Here is a 13,258-nt window from a genome sequence, read left to right as displayed (position 1 = left end):
TTTCATACACAGGAGAACCCCACATAGGTCAGTGAGTCTGGATATTTAAAGCAGCAGATGTAAGAGAGGAACACAGCAGCCAGCCCCACATGATCCACAAGTGCTCAGTGGATCACTGGTGGTTTGTAGACTACAGCTTAAGAAACACTGACTTAGTGTTCTCCATACAGTGGAAGACTTCCCCAATGTGGGGGAAACATGCTGGTCTCCTAACAATGCACTTTCTAAACTACTGAAATTAGTTTTTCATATCCAAGTTCCTGCCCAAGTCTAGTAAATGAACATTATTACCACCTGCTGACTATTTCGTGCCTTACGTGAAATGACTTTGATCTCAATCCAGTTCCCAGCATGTCATCTCATCACAAGAGGACATAATTGGTACTAATGCAGTTTCAAACCTCCAAATTAGGGATGCGGCACAGTGGTAAGAAACTTGCCCTGACACTTCCTGTGCTCTGCCTTTTGGGGGGTGGGGAGGAGAAGAGGTCTTAACCCCCATGGTTCTCAATGCAGAACCTTTCACAAGCTTTAAGTTCATACCCAGAAATATTAAAACAAAAACAAGTAAAAACCCTGTTGTAGCTACTGTACTAGTGACGTTAGCGTAAGCCCAAAGTACACACAAATCAAATCTAATACCAAGATTAGAAAAGCACACCAAAGACAGGTATAATGTTTCCCTAATAGATGTCAGCATATAGTCTCCTCTTGATGTATGCTTAACACTAATAGGATTTCCACATGCCCATCAAAAAATAATAATATAGTCTTCCACTGTGAAGCAAAAAAAAAAATAAAAAAATGGAACATATGTACTTAGCTGCTTGATACACTATATGTTTTATATTGCCTGATATTTATTAAATAAACAGAGAGAGAGAGAGAGAGAGAGAGAGAGAGAGAGAGAGACAGTGTGTGTGTGTGGCTTTTTTCTGTATATACAAGCCTTAGAAGTGAACTTGTTAAAAAAACTAATTCCTTTGCCTCACCCCAAGAAGCCTGTGGGTACTGGGGCTCCAACAGTCCTAAGGAACCAGGGTATTTTTGAATGTGTGTGTTTGTGGTTTTTTTTTTTTAAACAATTCCTGCATATACTTGAACACTCTTTCAACATGGCTTAGCCTGGTTAGTAGGCCTATATCTCATTTAGTTGGAACTGCAGTCTAAATACTTGCTGGCAAATTTAGCTTTAAAGGCCAACACATTCGGTATAGGTTTTTATTCCGCCTTCGTCACAATGGTATTCAAGTATCTTCCACTAGTACATTAAGCAACATGCTAACATCTGTCATGTTTCTCTCATCCCTTCCCCAGCACAGACTGGGCAAAAAACAGAACTGTTAAATTACAACATTATAGGCATCAGAAACATACATATGATGGAATGGAATCCTTTAATTCTTTGAAGTAACATATACTTCACACACTAACTACATCTCTAATTAATCTTTCCACAATGGAGAGATTAACCTTGTCTCTTTACAATGCCATATGTAGTACAGTGCTGCAGAGAGGAATACATGAACTGAAAGAGACTGACATCACCAAAATGCCATTTAGGTTAGTAATGGGGAGCAATTCAATAAAGTCTAGATAAATTACAAGAAAACAGAACAACCTTGAAACTAAATATCCCATATGAATTAGAAAAGTGTTCATGGTAATAGGGATAATACACGCCATATGGAAAAAATAGGTACATTTCTTTCCATGAATGTGTTAATTTCAACTAAAACATTTTGTTCTGATTTATATATTTTCCTATATATAATTTTGTAAATAAAACCTAAATTTTGGTCGTAACTGTGTCACTTTCAAGTGTTGTGCTATAGCTGTATATGACAGCAGATTACCTGAACTCAGTCAGATTTAACACTTTTGCAGTATCTTTTACACAATAGGATAGTCAAGTGCTAGCTTTCGCTAAAGTGCCTTCCTTCTGTAGGTTTAAGTTAGACCCTTAGAGAAGGGCCATTAGGATGATCCAAGGAATGGAAAACCTACTTTATGAGAGGAGACTCAAAGAACTTGGCTTATTTAGCCTAACCAAAAGAAGGCTGAGAGGAAATATGTGTCAACATGAGACAGAAAATCATTTCAAAAGGGAGGTTTTCAGAGTCATGTAAGAGATTTAGGAACACAAACCTTATTGAAAGCCAAGGTGAAGCAGTCCAAGTCAATGGTAATTGTGGTCCTAAATTCCTTAATGTGATTCCGAAAATTTCCCCCTTTGTTTATAAGTATACATCCCTTTGAGCTTTGCATGAAAGGGACCTGAACTACTAGCACTACCCAGGCACTACCCAGGCACAAAGAGGCAGCTCCAGAAAGCTCCATATACACAAGTCAGATGCCGCACACAGGCAAATCACAGGGGCCTAGGAGACCGCAATATCACAACGTGAACACTTTGATTCTTCTTTAAATTCCACTGTGTCACTTTCTGAAAGATTTGCTTTTTAAATCACATTTCTCATTCATTCCTTGTCCAGTTTCAGGAACTCCTGCAGTGTCAGGTCAACAGAGTTCTTATGGAGGGAGAAGAAAGCCCAGCAAGAGGTGTGTTTCCTGTGCTCATCAATGGAGTCATCCTCAAGCTCCCAGCCTTCCAGCTCCTTGAAGAAGCAGCAGCATTGAACCACATCAGGCCCATTCTCACTGGGGCAGTGGATGAATCTGGCTGCAGCCATCTGCTTTGGGGTGCAGGCGCAGCCCTCGGTGAAGGGCTAGCTATGGTAGATGGCCAGGCAGGCCTTGCGCTCACGTAGAGCTGAGGAGAGATATGATTGCTCTCTATAAATACATCAGAGAGAAAAATTCTAGGGAGGGAAAGGAGTTATTTAAGTTAAGCACCAATGTGGACACAAGAACAAATGGATATAAACTGGCCATCAACAAGTTTAGGCTTGAAATTAGGTGAAGGTTTCTAACCAGAAGAGAAGTAAAGTTCTGGAACAGCTTTCCAAGGGGAGCAGTGGGGGCAAAAAACCTAATTGGCTTGAAGACTGAGCTTGATAAGTTTATGGAGGGGGTGGGATGTGGCCAATCGGTGACCGCCAGCAGCAAAAGACCTAGTGGTCTTGCCACATGCTCAGGGTCTAACTGACTGCCATATCTGGGGTCAGGAAGGAATTTTCCCCTGGGTCAGATTGGCTGATACCCTGGGAGTTTTTCACCTTCCTCTGCAAGATGGGGCACGGGTCATTTGCGGGTTTAAACTAGTGTAAATGGTTAATTCTTTGTAACTTGAAGTGATTAAACCATGATTTGAGGACCTCTAACTCAGACAAGTGGTTAGGCATCTATTTCAGGAGTGGTTGAGTGAGGTTCTGTGGCCTGCAATGTGCAGGTCAGACTAGATGATCACAATGGTCCCCTCTGACTTATGAGTCTATGAGACCCACAATACTGTTCTGCCTTTCTTTCTTTCTTTCCCCTCCAAATTTAAACTTAATTTATTCCTGTTATTCCTGTTATTAATTTATTCCTGTTTAATTGGATAACATTCAGTCAAATTGTAACAAAAAACAAAACAAAAAACCCCCACCTTCTTCTGTGCTCTCCTCACTTCTCTCTCTCTCTTTTCAGTCAATCACATTCTGAGATGGGAATATCACCATGCTACATAAACTGCTGATACAATAACACTGAAAATGGCTGTGAAAGCCATACTGCTGCAATCCTCTTCATCTCTTATTGCCCCATCCCAGATGACGGATCATTTATGTAAAATCTTCCTCCTTTGCCAGTTCAAATTCTCCAACATTCAAAAGGAATAGCATACCAGGATAATGTATACGTCTGGTATATTCCTATGGAACAAAGCAGCCATATCCACTAATGAAAAAATGTTTTAACAGCTGCTAGCTTTTAAATGACAGGCAGTATTCCCAAAAACTTCAAAATTATTCCACTGTGAAACAGTCAAACAAAATAACAAGACAAGAGGATTTCTCGAGATTTCTCAACGTTTTGAATGAGTCAACATTTGTGTGTGAAAGTCACAGGGTAAACAAAACAATAATTAGCAGGGTGGATTTGATTTAAATCAAATTGATTACAATCACTAGTCAGGAAGACTCGATTGAATCATGGATTTATACATAAAGGTGCATTCTTGTTGGTTGTTATAACCTTAATACATATTCTTCACAACTCAGAGATAAATGTAGGTTTCATTTTTAGAAGGTACATACTATATATTTTTAAGTGATTTATTTTGAAAACTTTTCAGATTAGTTTTACAGCTATATCAGAAAATGAATGATTGTTTGGTTATTTCATTTACCAAAGGTAATTGAAGCAGATATTTATGAAGTCATTGGGAGGTGAACTATCTCCAATTCAACAGGTTAATCATTAATATTTGGAGGATTTTCTTGCCATGCTGTATTAGGAAGAGAACATCACCAGACATTTAAATTGTTTTATTTAACTAAAACAACAACGTTATGTATTCTGGATTTTTTTCTTCAACAGCAAACATATAATATTTTAACAAAACAAGCAAATGAATTTTTGAATTTAGTTAAACATTCAAGTTTTTTAAAATCAGGTTTGTTTTTGTTAAAATTGTTTTTAACTACAATAGTTAAATGAAATATTTAAAAACAGAAAACAAAATTTAAATCGACTATGCAGGCAGGTCAACATGAGAAACTTAAAATATGGCTTCTGCAGCTAACTCAGTCATCCTCACCTTCGTTTTCCTGTTTGTTCATCATCTGGAAAAGAAGGACAAGTTCTCCTGCTTTTTCAGGTCCCAAACTATTTCTCAATTTGAAATGAATTAGTCCAAAGGAAGAAAATATTCTTTCTACAGCAGCAGAAAAAACTACTGTTGTTAAAAGTGAGATTATTACTTCAACAGTCTCAGAATCCAAGTGCTTAAGTGACTTCCATCAGTTCACTGGTATGACTTTCTTTAATCATCATCAGCAAACATATATTTCTTGAATGGTTCTTATTCCCAAACTTGGTTTCTTTTACGGCCTGCTGCCATTATAGGTTTTCCTTTCTAGTAAGAGAATGGTATGGTAGATCTCAAATTAATGAAGGCTACACTCAGAAAGACCTCAACACTTCTGGAATATGCTGCTCAAACAATTTCTACTGCCTGTCCCTCCCTTTTCAAATTTATCTCCAGACTTCTTCTTGTCCAGAGCTATTCCACCCCCAACAATCTTCTATTCATTAAACTTTTTGAAACTCTGCACTTTGAGAGAGAGGTTAGGGATTGACTATGTGTGCACAAATTTGCAGAAGGGCAAAAGGGCTGAGGTCTTATTTTTCACCTCTATATATTATTTATTTATTTAAAAACATTTTTGCTGTTAACAAGCATGTTATCTCTGGAGAAACAAATCCACAGTTTGAGAACTGCAAAACTAAGCGCACGTCTACACTGGCAAAGTTACAGTGCCGCTCAGAGAGCGCAGAAGGCAAACCGCTGTTGTGTGTTCACACTGACAGCTGCCTGAGCAATAGCGCGTTCACACTTGCAGCACTATTTGGAGCGGTGCACTCTGGGCAGCTATCCCACAGAGCAGCTCTTTCTCTTTTGCCGCTAAGACTTGTGGGAAGGCGGAGGGGATCACAGGGCATTTTGGGTCCAGTCCCAATGCCCAGTGATGCATTCCTTCACATCCAAGCAATCTCTGTGCTTCCATCCACATTTGGCGCCATCTTTCAACAGTTTGTGTACTGTGCACCCTGCCTCTTTCAGGCTGCAGGAATGGATCCTGAACTGCTGACCAGTATGTTGCTCGCTCTAACCAACACGTCACGACTGGCAGTGGAGTTATTCCTTAAACTACAAAGGCAAGAGGACTGCAACGATCTCACCACGCATAGTAGCTACGACACGAGATTGCTTGTGGCATTCACGGAGGTGCTGACCACAGTGGAATGACGCTTTTGGGCTCGAGAAAGAAGCACTGAGTGGTGGGATCGCATTGTGATGCACGTCTGGGATGACTAGCAGTGGCTGCAGAACTTTCGCATGAGGAAAGCCACATTCATGGGATTGTGTGATGAGCTCCCCCCAGCCCTGCGGCACAAGGACACAAGAATGAAAGCTGCCCTGTCATTGGAGAAGCATGTGGCGATTGCACTGTGGAAGCTGGCTACTCCACACCGCTACCAATTGGTTGCTAACCAGTTCGGAGTGGGAAAGTCGACCGTTGGAGTCGTGTTGATAGAAGAGTGCAGAGCCATTAATCGCATCCTGCTTCAAAAGACCATGACTCTGGACAACGTGCGTGATATTGTGGATGGTTTTGCACAAATGGGCTTCCCTAACTGCGGAGGGGTGATAGTTGGAATGCACATTTCACTTCTGGCACCAGACCACCTAGCCATCAAGTACATTACTCGCAAGGGATATTTCTCAATGGTTCTCCAGGCCCTTGTGGATCACCATGGGCGTTTCATGGACACTAACGCAGGCTGGTGATGATGCACGCATCTTTCGGAACACTGGCCTGTTCAAGAAGCTGCAAGCAGGGACTTTCTTCCCAGACCAGAAATCACTGTAGGGGAAGTCGAAATGCCCACTGTGATCCTGGGAGACCCAGCCTACCCCTAAATGCTGTGGCTTATGAAGCCATACATGGGGCAACTTGACAGCAAGGAGCGGGTGAACAACAGGCTGAGCAAGTTTAGAATGACTGCTGAGTGTGTATTTGGCCATTTAAAAGCCCGCTGGCGATGCCTGTATGGGAAGCTGGACATGGCCGATGACAGTATTCCTATGCTTGTAGCCACATGCTGTATGCTCCATAATATTTGTGAAGAGAAGGGTGAAAGCTTCTCGCAGAGGCTCAGTGCCTGGAGGCTAAGTTTGAACAGCCAGAGACCAGGGCTATTAGAGGGGCACTGCATGGGGCCAGAAGGATCAGGGATGTCTTGAGACAGCAATTTGAAGCTGAAAGCCACTAATATTTGCTGGTTTCAGAGCAGCAGCCGTGTTAGTCTGTATTCGCAAAAAGAAAAGGAGTACTAGTGGCACCTTAGAGACTAACCAATTTATTTGAGCATAAGCTTTTGTGAGCTACAATTTGCTGCTATGCTCGGGATTGCAGTGCTTGTAATGCTATGAGGTGACTGGTGCACATGATGCAATAAGGGGGTTTAACATAATTGTATGTTGCTTTGTAAGGCTCTTTTTGCTTTCACGTAATAGAATAAAGATTGCTTTCAAACCAACACAATGCTTTTATTAAAAGAAAACAACTGAAGGAGAGAGTCAAACAACAAAAATACATCAGCAGAGAGGGAGATGGGGGAAGAGACGGTCTCCAGAGGAGGGGTCCCAAGACAGCTACAGATTTGTGTACGTTCAGGAATCGTACCCAACCTTCTCCTTTGGAGTACAATACAGCGGGTGCTGTACTTCAGCAGGGCCAAACTGCAGAGGGATGGGTGTTGAGTGCAGTGGGAGTCCACATTGCTGGACTGTGAGAAGGGAGGAGTGGAATGCTGCGGGTAGAGAATGGAGCCAGGAGGTTGATAACAGTGTGTTGGCGGTGGGGGGCACATGGGTAAGAGTTTTGCGAAAGCAGCTGCAGGAGAGGGCAGGCACAGAGCTGCTCGGTTTGAAGAGCTAGTATCGCCTGGAGCATGTCCACTTGGCGCTCCGTAACATTTAAGAACCGCTCCGTGGTTTCCTTCTGGTGTGTGCTGCGTTCTCCTTTCGGTCCCTCTTCTCGCTGTCCCGCCACTCCTTCAATTCCTGTATCTCAGCAACGGAATGCATCATAACCTCACGCAGAAAGTCCTCCTCAGTTCTTTGTGTCCGCTTTCTAATTCTGTGCAGCCGTTCTACTGCCAATAAGGGAGGCTGGCCTCCCAATGTCATCTCTGTGAAATTTAAATGCAACATTTTACAAGCAGTATTGTTTCCAGCACAGACAACACTAATTCAGTGCTTTAAAACACAGCCAGTACTCACACATCTGTCATTAACTGGCTGACCCCAGGCAAGCACACATAAGCCACAAGACCCCCAAAATGGTGAGTAGCTGCAAGGCACGGTGAATCACTCTTCCCAGACCCTACTGTACACTGGGCACGTGGCTCTTGGGGAGATCCAGCACTGTGGGGGGGGGGGGGGGGGGGGCTTGATAATCATTCTTGTCCCAACATTTTCCACAAGCTGTGTTCATTATGGAAGACATCTTGCTGCTGAGCGTGAGCAGGGAATCAAGAGAGGGTCTTCTCCAAGCCTGCGGCTTCTACCCTGGCCCCTATGCAGCTCGCCTGTGTGCAGCAATGATCCTCCCTGCCCGCCCCCAGACAGCACAATGGTGCAGGAAAGTTACCATTAATGAGGCAAGAAACAAAGCAGCTCTGCCGAGGAACCTGCGGCAGTGAATTCCCACTATCTCCACAAGATCTCTGAGGGAGATTCCCGTGAAGTGAGGGAGTGTATCAACAGCCTGTTCCGCTGCTCAGAATAGGCACGCAGTGGGAGACAAGCCTGCTTTCTGCAACACTCCTGCCCCCAACAAATCGCTATGGCAATTCCCAAAATCAGATCCACTTACCAGGGGCCTCCTCTCCTATTTGCGCTTCGCCAAGATCTGACTGCTGTGACTGGCTAGGCTCCTCCAGGGTAGAAGAGAGCTCCTGACTGCATGCATCTCTGGCCCCCGAGCCATCCTATGCATCTGGGACCCCTTCCCCCTCTTCGTCCAAGATTTGCTCCTCCTAGCTCTGTCCACTCTTGACTGGCATATGAGCCAACGAAGTATCCACAGGGGCCTTCGTAGTGGAGATGTGGTCACCACCGTGTATTGCATCCAGCTCTTTGTACAACCGGCAGCTCGTGGGCACAGCACCGGAGCGGCAGTTTGCCTCCTGCGCCTTGTGGTAGGCGTTACGCAGTTCCTTTACTTTTACCCTACACTGCAATGTGTTCCAGCCATGGCCCCTTTCTATCATGTATTGAGAAATCTGTCCGTAGGTATCGTAATTCCTATGGCTGGAGCGCAGCTGGGACTGCACAGCCTCCTCTCCCCAAATGCCAATGAGATCCAGCAGCTTGGCATTGCTCCAAGCAGGGGATCACCTGGTGTGGGGAGCAGGCATGGCCACCTGGAAAGATGTGCTGAGACCACTGCACACATCACCAAGCAAACAGGAAGGGGACTTTCAAATTTCCAAAGGAATTTAAGGGGTGGGACTGACGGTTGGTCACCTGAGGGCAGAGCGGCAGAGTTCAAACCAATGACCAGAGAGGTGAGAACAGGCATTATGGGAAACCCTCCCGGAGGCCAGTCGCAGCGCTGTATTCACCACGGTGTCTACATTGGCACTGCAGCGCTGTAGCTCCGGCACAGAAAGCTCTAAGCCTCTCGTCGGGGTGTTTTTTTTTTTTAAGAGCCGCTACAACTGCACAGTTTCTGCGCATTAAGTGGCTTAGCAGTGTCTACACCTCGGGAGTTACAGCGCAGAAAGCAGCTTTACTGTGCAGAAACTTGTCAGTGTAGACGGGGCCTAAGCATCTCTGATGGTATCTTCTAGACTGAGCACTGAGTCCCACTGGGTAGATAGAAAGATTAATCTAAATCTATACAGAAGCCCCTGGAACCCCATAAAATTGGGTCCCTAATCCATGAACTATTGAAACTCAATTACAAAACTTTTCTTAAAGATTACATTAATATATTGTCTCATACTATAGAATTAGAATTTATAACCCCTATTCCATGATGAGATATCTTTGAGCTATAATGTATCTTAATTAAAATGATCTTTAGATAGTTTTTCCCTCAAAGAGCATTTTATCACAAAATTCCAATTTAAATAAAAAAAATCCGTTTTGATTTTTTTAAAAAAATTATTGATTTTTATCCACCTTGATAAGTAGTCTGTTACCCTAACCATAAAAATTTCAGTCACTTTGCATTAGATCACACAATTTTGAGATAACTATATTTCAGAAAGATACAGTATTTTTAAGGTAACTTTTCCCAACAATTCAAAACTAGGGGGTAAAATTCTGGCCCCACTGAAGCAGATGGCAAAACTGCCATCGACTTCAGTGGGGTCAAGATTTTACCTTAGGTCTTAAAGTCAATATACAATCCTTTGTAAAAATCAAACAGAACTGAAACATGCTATTCGCTGGTTCAGTAATTTTACCTGAACTTTTAAAGTTAACACGGTCCTTTAAACATCAAGAGCCAAAAAGAAAGAGGTTACAAGAAGGATTTGGATGATAAAAGAATTTTAGATAAAGTAAGTAAATCCTCTAAGAATATTTGTTTAAAAACCCTAATAGTATTTTGGAATACTTGTCTGATAACCTTTTTAACAAATGTTTCTCTTTCATTTTTAAATATCATGGCTTGTTGCCAAGAAGCATCTTGTATTGACAAACCTAACAATTTTTTGTCATGATACTCAAGTTCACAGATGCAGACAACAGAACTTCAAAACCATTACCTATCTCCCTAGATACTGGCAGTTTGGAAAGCTTCATCTGATGCTCAAGCCGCCTGAACTCAAGTGATGCTAGTGTGTTGGAATGATTGAAATCCACAGAATACAGATAAAAAGGAAATTAGAGGGTATACCTAATTTAGTAAGAGACATGCGCATTACTTCTCAAAACTTGTATTCTTAGTAGTAACAAATTAGTTGCCATGATTTCAACAGCTTAAAATTTTACATCCATTTATTTATTTTGGAAAATAAACAGTAGCTACAAACTGTGAAGATTATTCTCAAATTAAACACAGCTACAGCAATCACTAAATGCATGTCACAATGACACTGTATAGTCACTACCACACTTAAAAATCAAGCAAAAACAGGATACAGATTTATAGCTATCTCTGCATATCTGAAGTACAAACTCATACTCTAAAAATTAAATTTTTAAACATATTCAGACAACATTTCAAGGCAAACAGATTTTGTATTAAACTTTAACCAGCTAGAACAATTCTGTGCTTTTGAAAGGAAGAAAATATTCCATTTGAACACAAGTTGTTTATGTCTTTCCGCAGGCCCATACAAACGCACATCAATTTCTCCTGGTTTCATTACAGTAGCTTTATTAACACTATTTGAAATAGGGGGGGAAATTTATAATGCTCTTGATATGAAATATTGCAAATATATTTTAGTTTATCAATTAAGTTTTACCTGGGGATTTTTTGTTTGCTCTTGTTTGCATCAAGAAAGACTGGCGTGGCAGCAAAGGTGATGATGGCAAAGACATTGAGACGCCTTTAGTCAAGTTTAGTCTATACATATCCTCAGGTACATGCTGATTACCAGTGGGAGAATCTGCACTGTAGCCAGGTGTCGCAATAATGTGCAGTGCATTCTCTGGGCAGGAGTCACCTGCTGAAAATAAAATGTGGTTTGTGATTTACCAAATGCACTGAAATAAAGGTGAGACAATTACACTGAAATATAGCCTACAATATTGGTATAAACATGCACCATCCACTAACAAAAGTCTACTAGACCACTCCTACCATGGTGGGGAAAAGACCACCTCTCTATAATATTCCTATCACTATAGTATCTAGGAATCAACAAAAAGCCCTGTGAATACACAGAACGTAGAGCAAGTAAGCAGAATTTTGTTTCTATCATCATTCAGAAAACAAGCTTATAGATAAGATTACTATCGTTTAGATTTTACCCTTTGAGGCAAAACCATATTACCACAATAAGACACAAATATTTCTACAGATGAAAAGGTATTTTACAATTGCTGTGATGCCCTGAAAGCCATGCTTGTCTGCAAAATCACAACTACAGTGGAAATCTAGAAGAGTTTTCAACCTATGCCAGGAATAACCTTATGAAAGAAGGTCAACAGTAAGGGACCCTCAAATTTGGCAAGTCCAAATTTGGCCTGCCTTTTTTTCTGCTTGTATCTGTGAAATCCAAGACATGGGGTTTGATAAATAAATGTTTTTTTATTTAAGAAAAAATGAAAAATTGTTGGTTCACAATACAATGACAAACTAGTGTGTATATCTAATAGAGGGGAAACTTATCAAGAAAAAACATTTTAGTTCAATAGCAGACTGAATTGCTATACATTTCAAAAGCCTGACTGCTCACAACAATGAAGCAAGGAAAACAGAAGGCAAGGCAGACAAGCCAGATGTGTATGGCCATATTAGTTCTTCAGGCCTCAGTGTCTCAAATAGAAATCAACAGAACTCACAAACAAAAGCTTTATACCAAAATGCATCCGATATTTTATTTCCTAATGAAGACATTATGAATTATTGAAATTATAAATAATAAAAAATTGATAATTGTAAACTCACAACTATAGTTAAAAAAGTGAACCAGTCTCGCAAAAATAAAAAATAAAGCAAAAATATTATACATATCCTGACAAATGAGAGAGAAAGAAAAGTCTAGAGTAAAGTTTAGCCTATATGCTCAGCTACCACAGTCAAGGCACATTGTTACTACAAGGATGGTTGCCGTAAAAGAACCTAGGTAAATTAGAGTTATAGAGAAAACAGACGCTTCTTACCAATTCCTCATATTACCTTATTGAAAGTAAATAAACTCGATATTTCAATTAGATTCAAATCTTGTATGGTCAAGTTTCCTGTTTATTTTGTAGCCATCAAAACCTACAACCTTTTTAACAGCTGTTCTTCAGCACTTTCCATCAGATACAGTCTATTAATACAATCTTTAAAGCATCTTCTTGTATTTTCATACTGTACCATAAGGAAACCTCTTACCATTTTTAATAACAAGATTGCAGAGAGTATGTAATCTTCCTAGATTGGGCGAAAAAAATGGGATGTATTTGTCAATTTAACTAGCAAGCTTTGAAACAGCACACATGGAAGTTCGAGATAAATGCACAATCATTTAACAGGCAAAAAGTCTAAATACACAGTGGTTTCCTATTTCCAAAAATGAGCGCATCTCAAGAAGTCTGGTTCATATAGCCAGACTTACCCTGTTGTCAAACATTACCTCTAGGAATTATACAGTGAGAAATATGCTCTCTCTTTGAAGGATGAATGAACTGCAAAAACTTCACTCTGGCTTTCGAAGTTCTCTCACTGAGTTGTAAGTCCTAAAACACAATTAAAACACGATAGCAAGATAATATACCACCTTCCTAAGGTTAAGTTTATCTTCAGCTCCTCTCTTAATTTTCAGCCCCAACAAAGCTAGAACTGGTTGGTGGTGGGGTACATTTTTTAGGGATTGAGTTTTAGTTCAATCACAATGAAGAACAGAAATTGTAAAA

The 13,258-nt window shown here is 41.0% G+C and overlaps 1 protein-coding gene across 6 annotated transcripts in view; it reads right to left on the bottom strand.

The window, feature by feature from the left end:
* TANC1 (tetratricopeptide repeat, ankyrin repeat and coiled-coil containing 1) overlaps positions 1-13,258 on the bottom strand; it is a 200,435-nt gene that overhangs the window by 108,428 nt on the left and 78,749 nt on the right. For 2 of the 6 annotated variants that reach the window (XM_074967381.1, XM_074967383.1), the window contains one exon: positions 11,158-11,361. The exons of 1 other annotated variant lie outside the window; for it this stretch is intronic. In XM_074967381.1, the coding sequence (XP_074823482.1) occupies positions 11,158-11,361 (204 nt within the window). Of the gene's footprint in view, positions 1-11,157; positions 11,362-12,978; positions 13,082-13,258 lie in introns of those variants that run through there. 3 more of the 6 variants (XM_074967380.1, XM_074967384.1, XM_074967382.1) reach the window with 3 other exon arrangements.

This window comes from Natator depressus, chromosome 11 (genome assembly GCF_965152275.1).
Source record: "Natator depressus isolate rNatDep1 chromosome 11, rNatDep2.hap1, whole genome shotgun sequence".
Classification (NCBI taxonomy): domain Eukaryota; kingdom Metazoa; phylum Chordata; order Testudines; family Cheloniidae; genus Natator; species Natator depressus.
The sequence above is the reverse complement of the archived record's forward strand: the minus strand, read 5'-3'. Positions and strand labels throughout refer to the sequence as shown.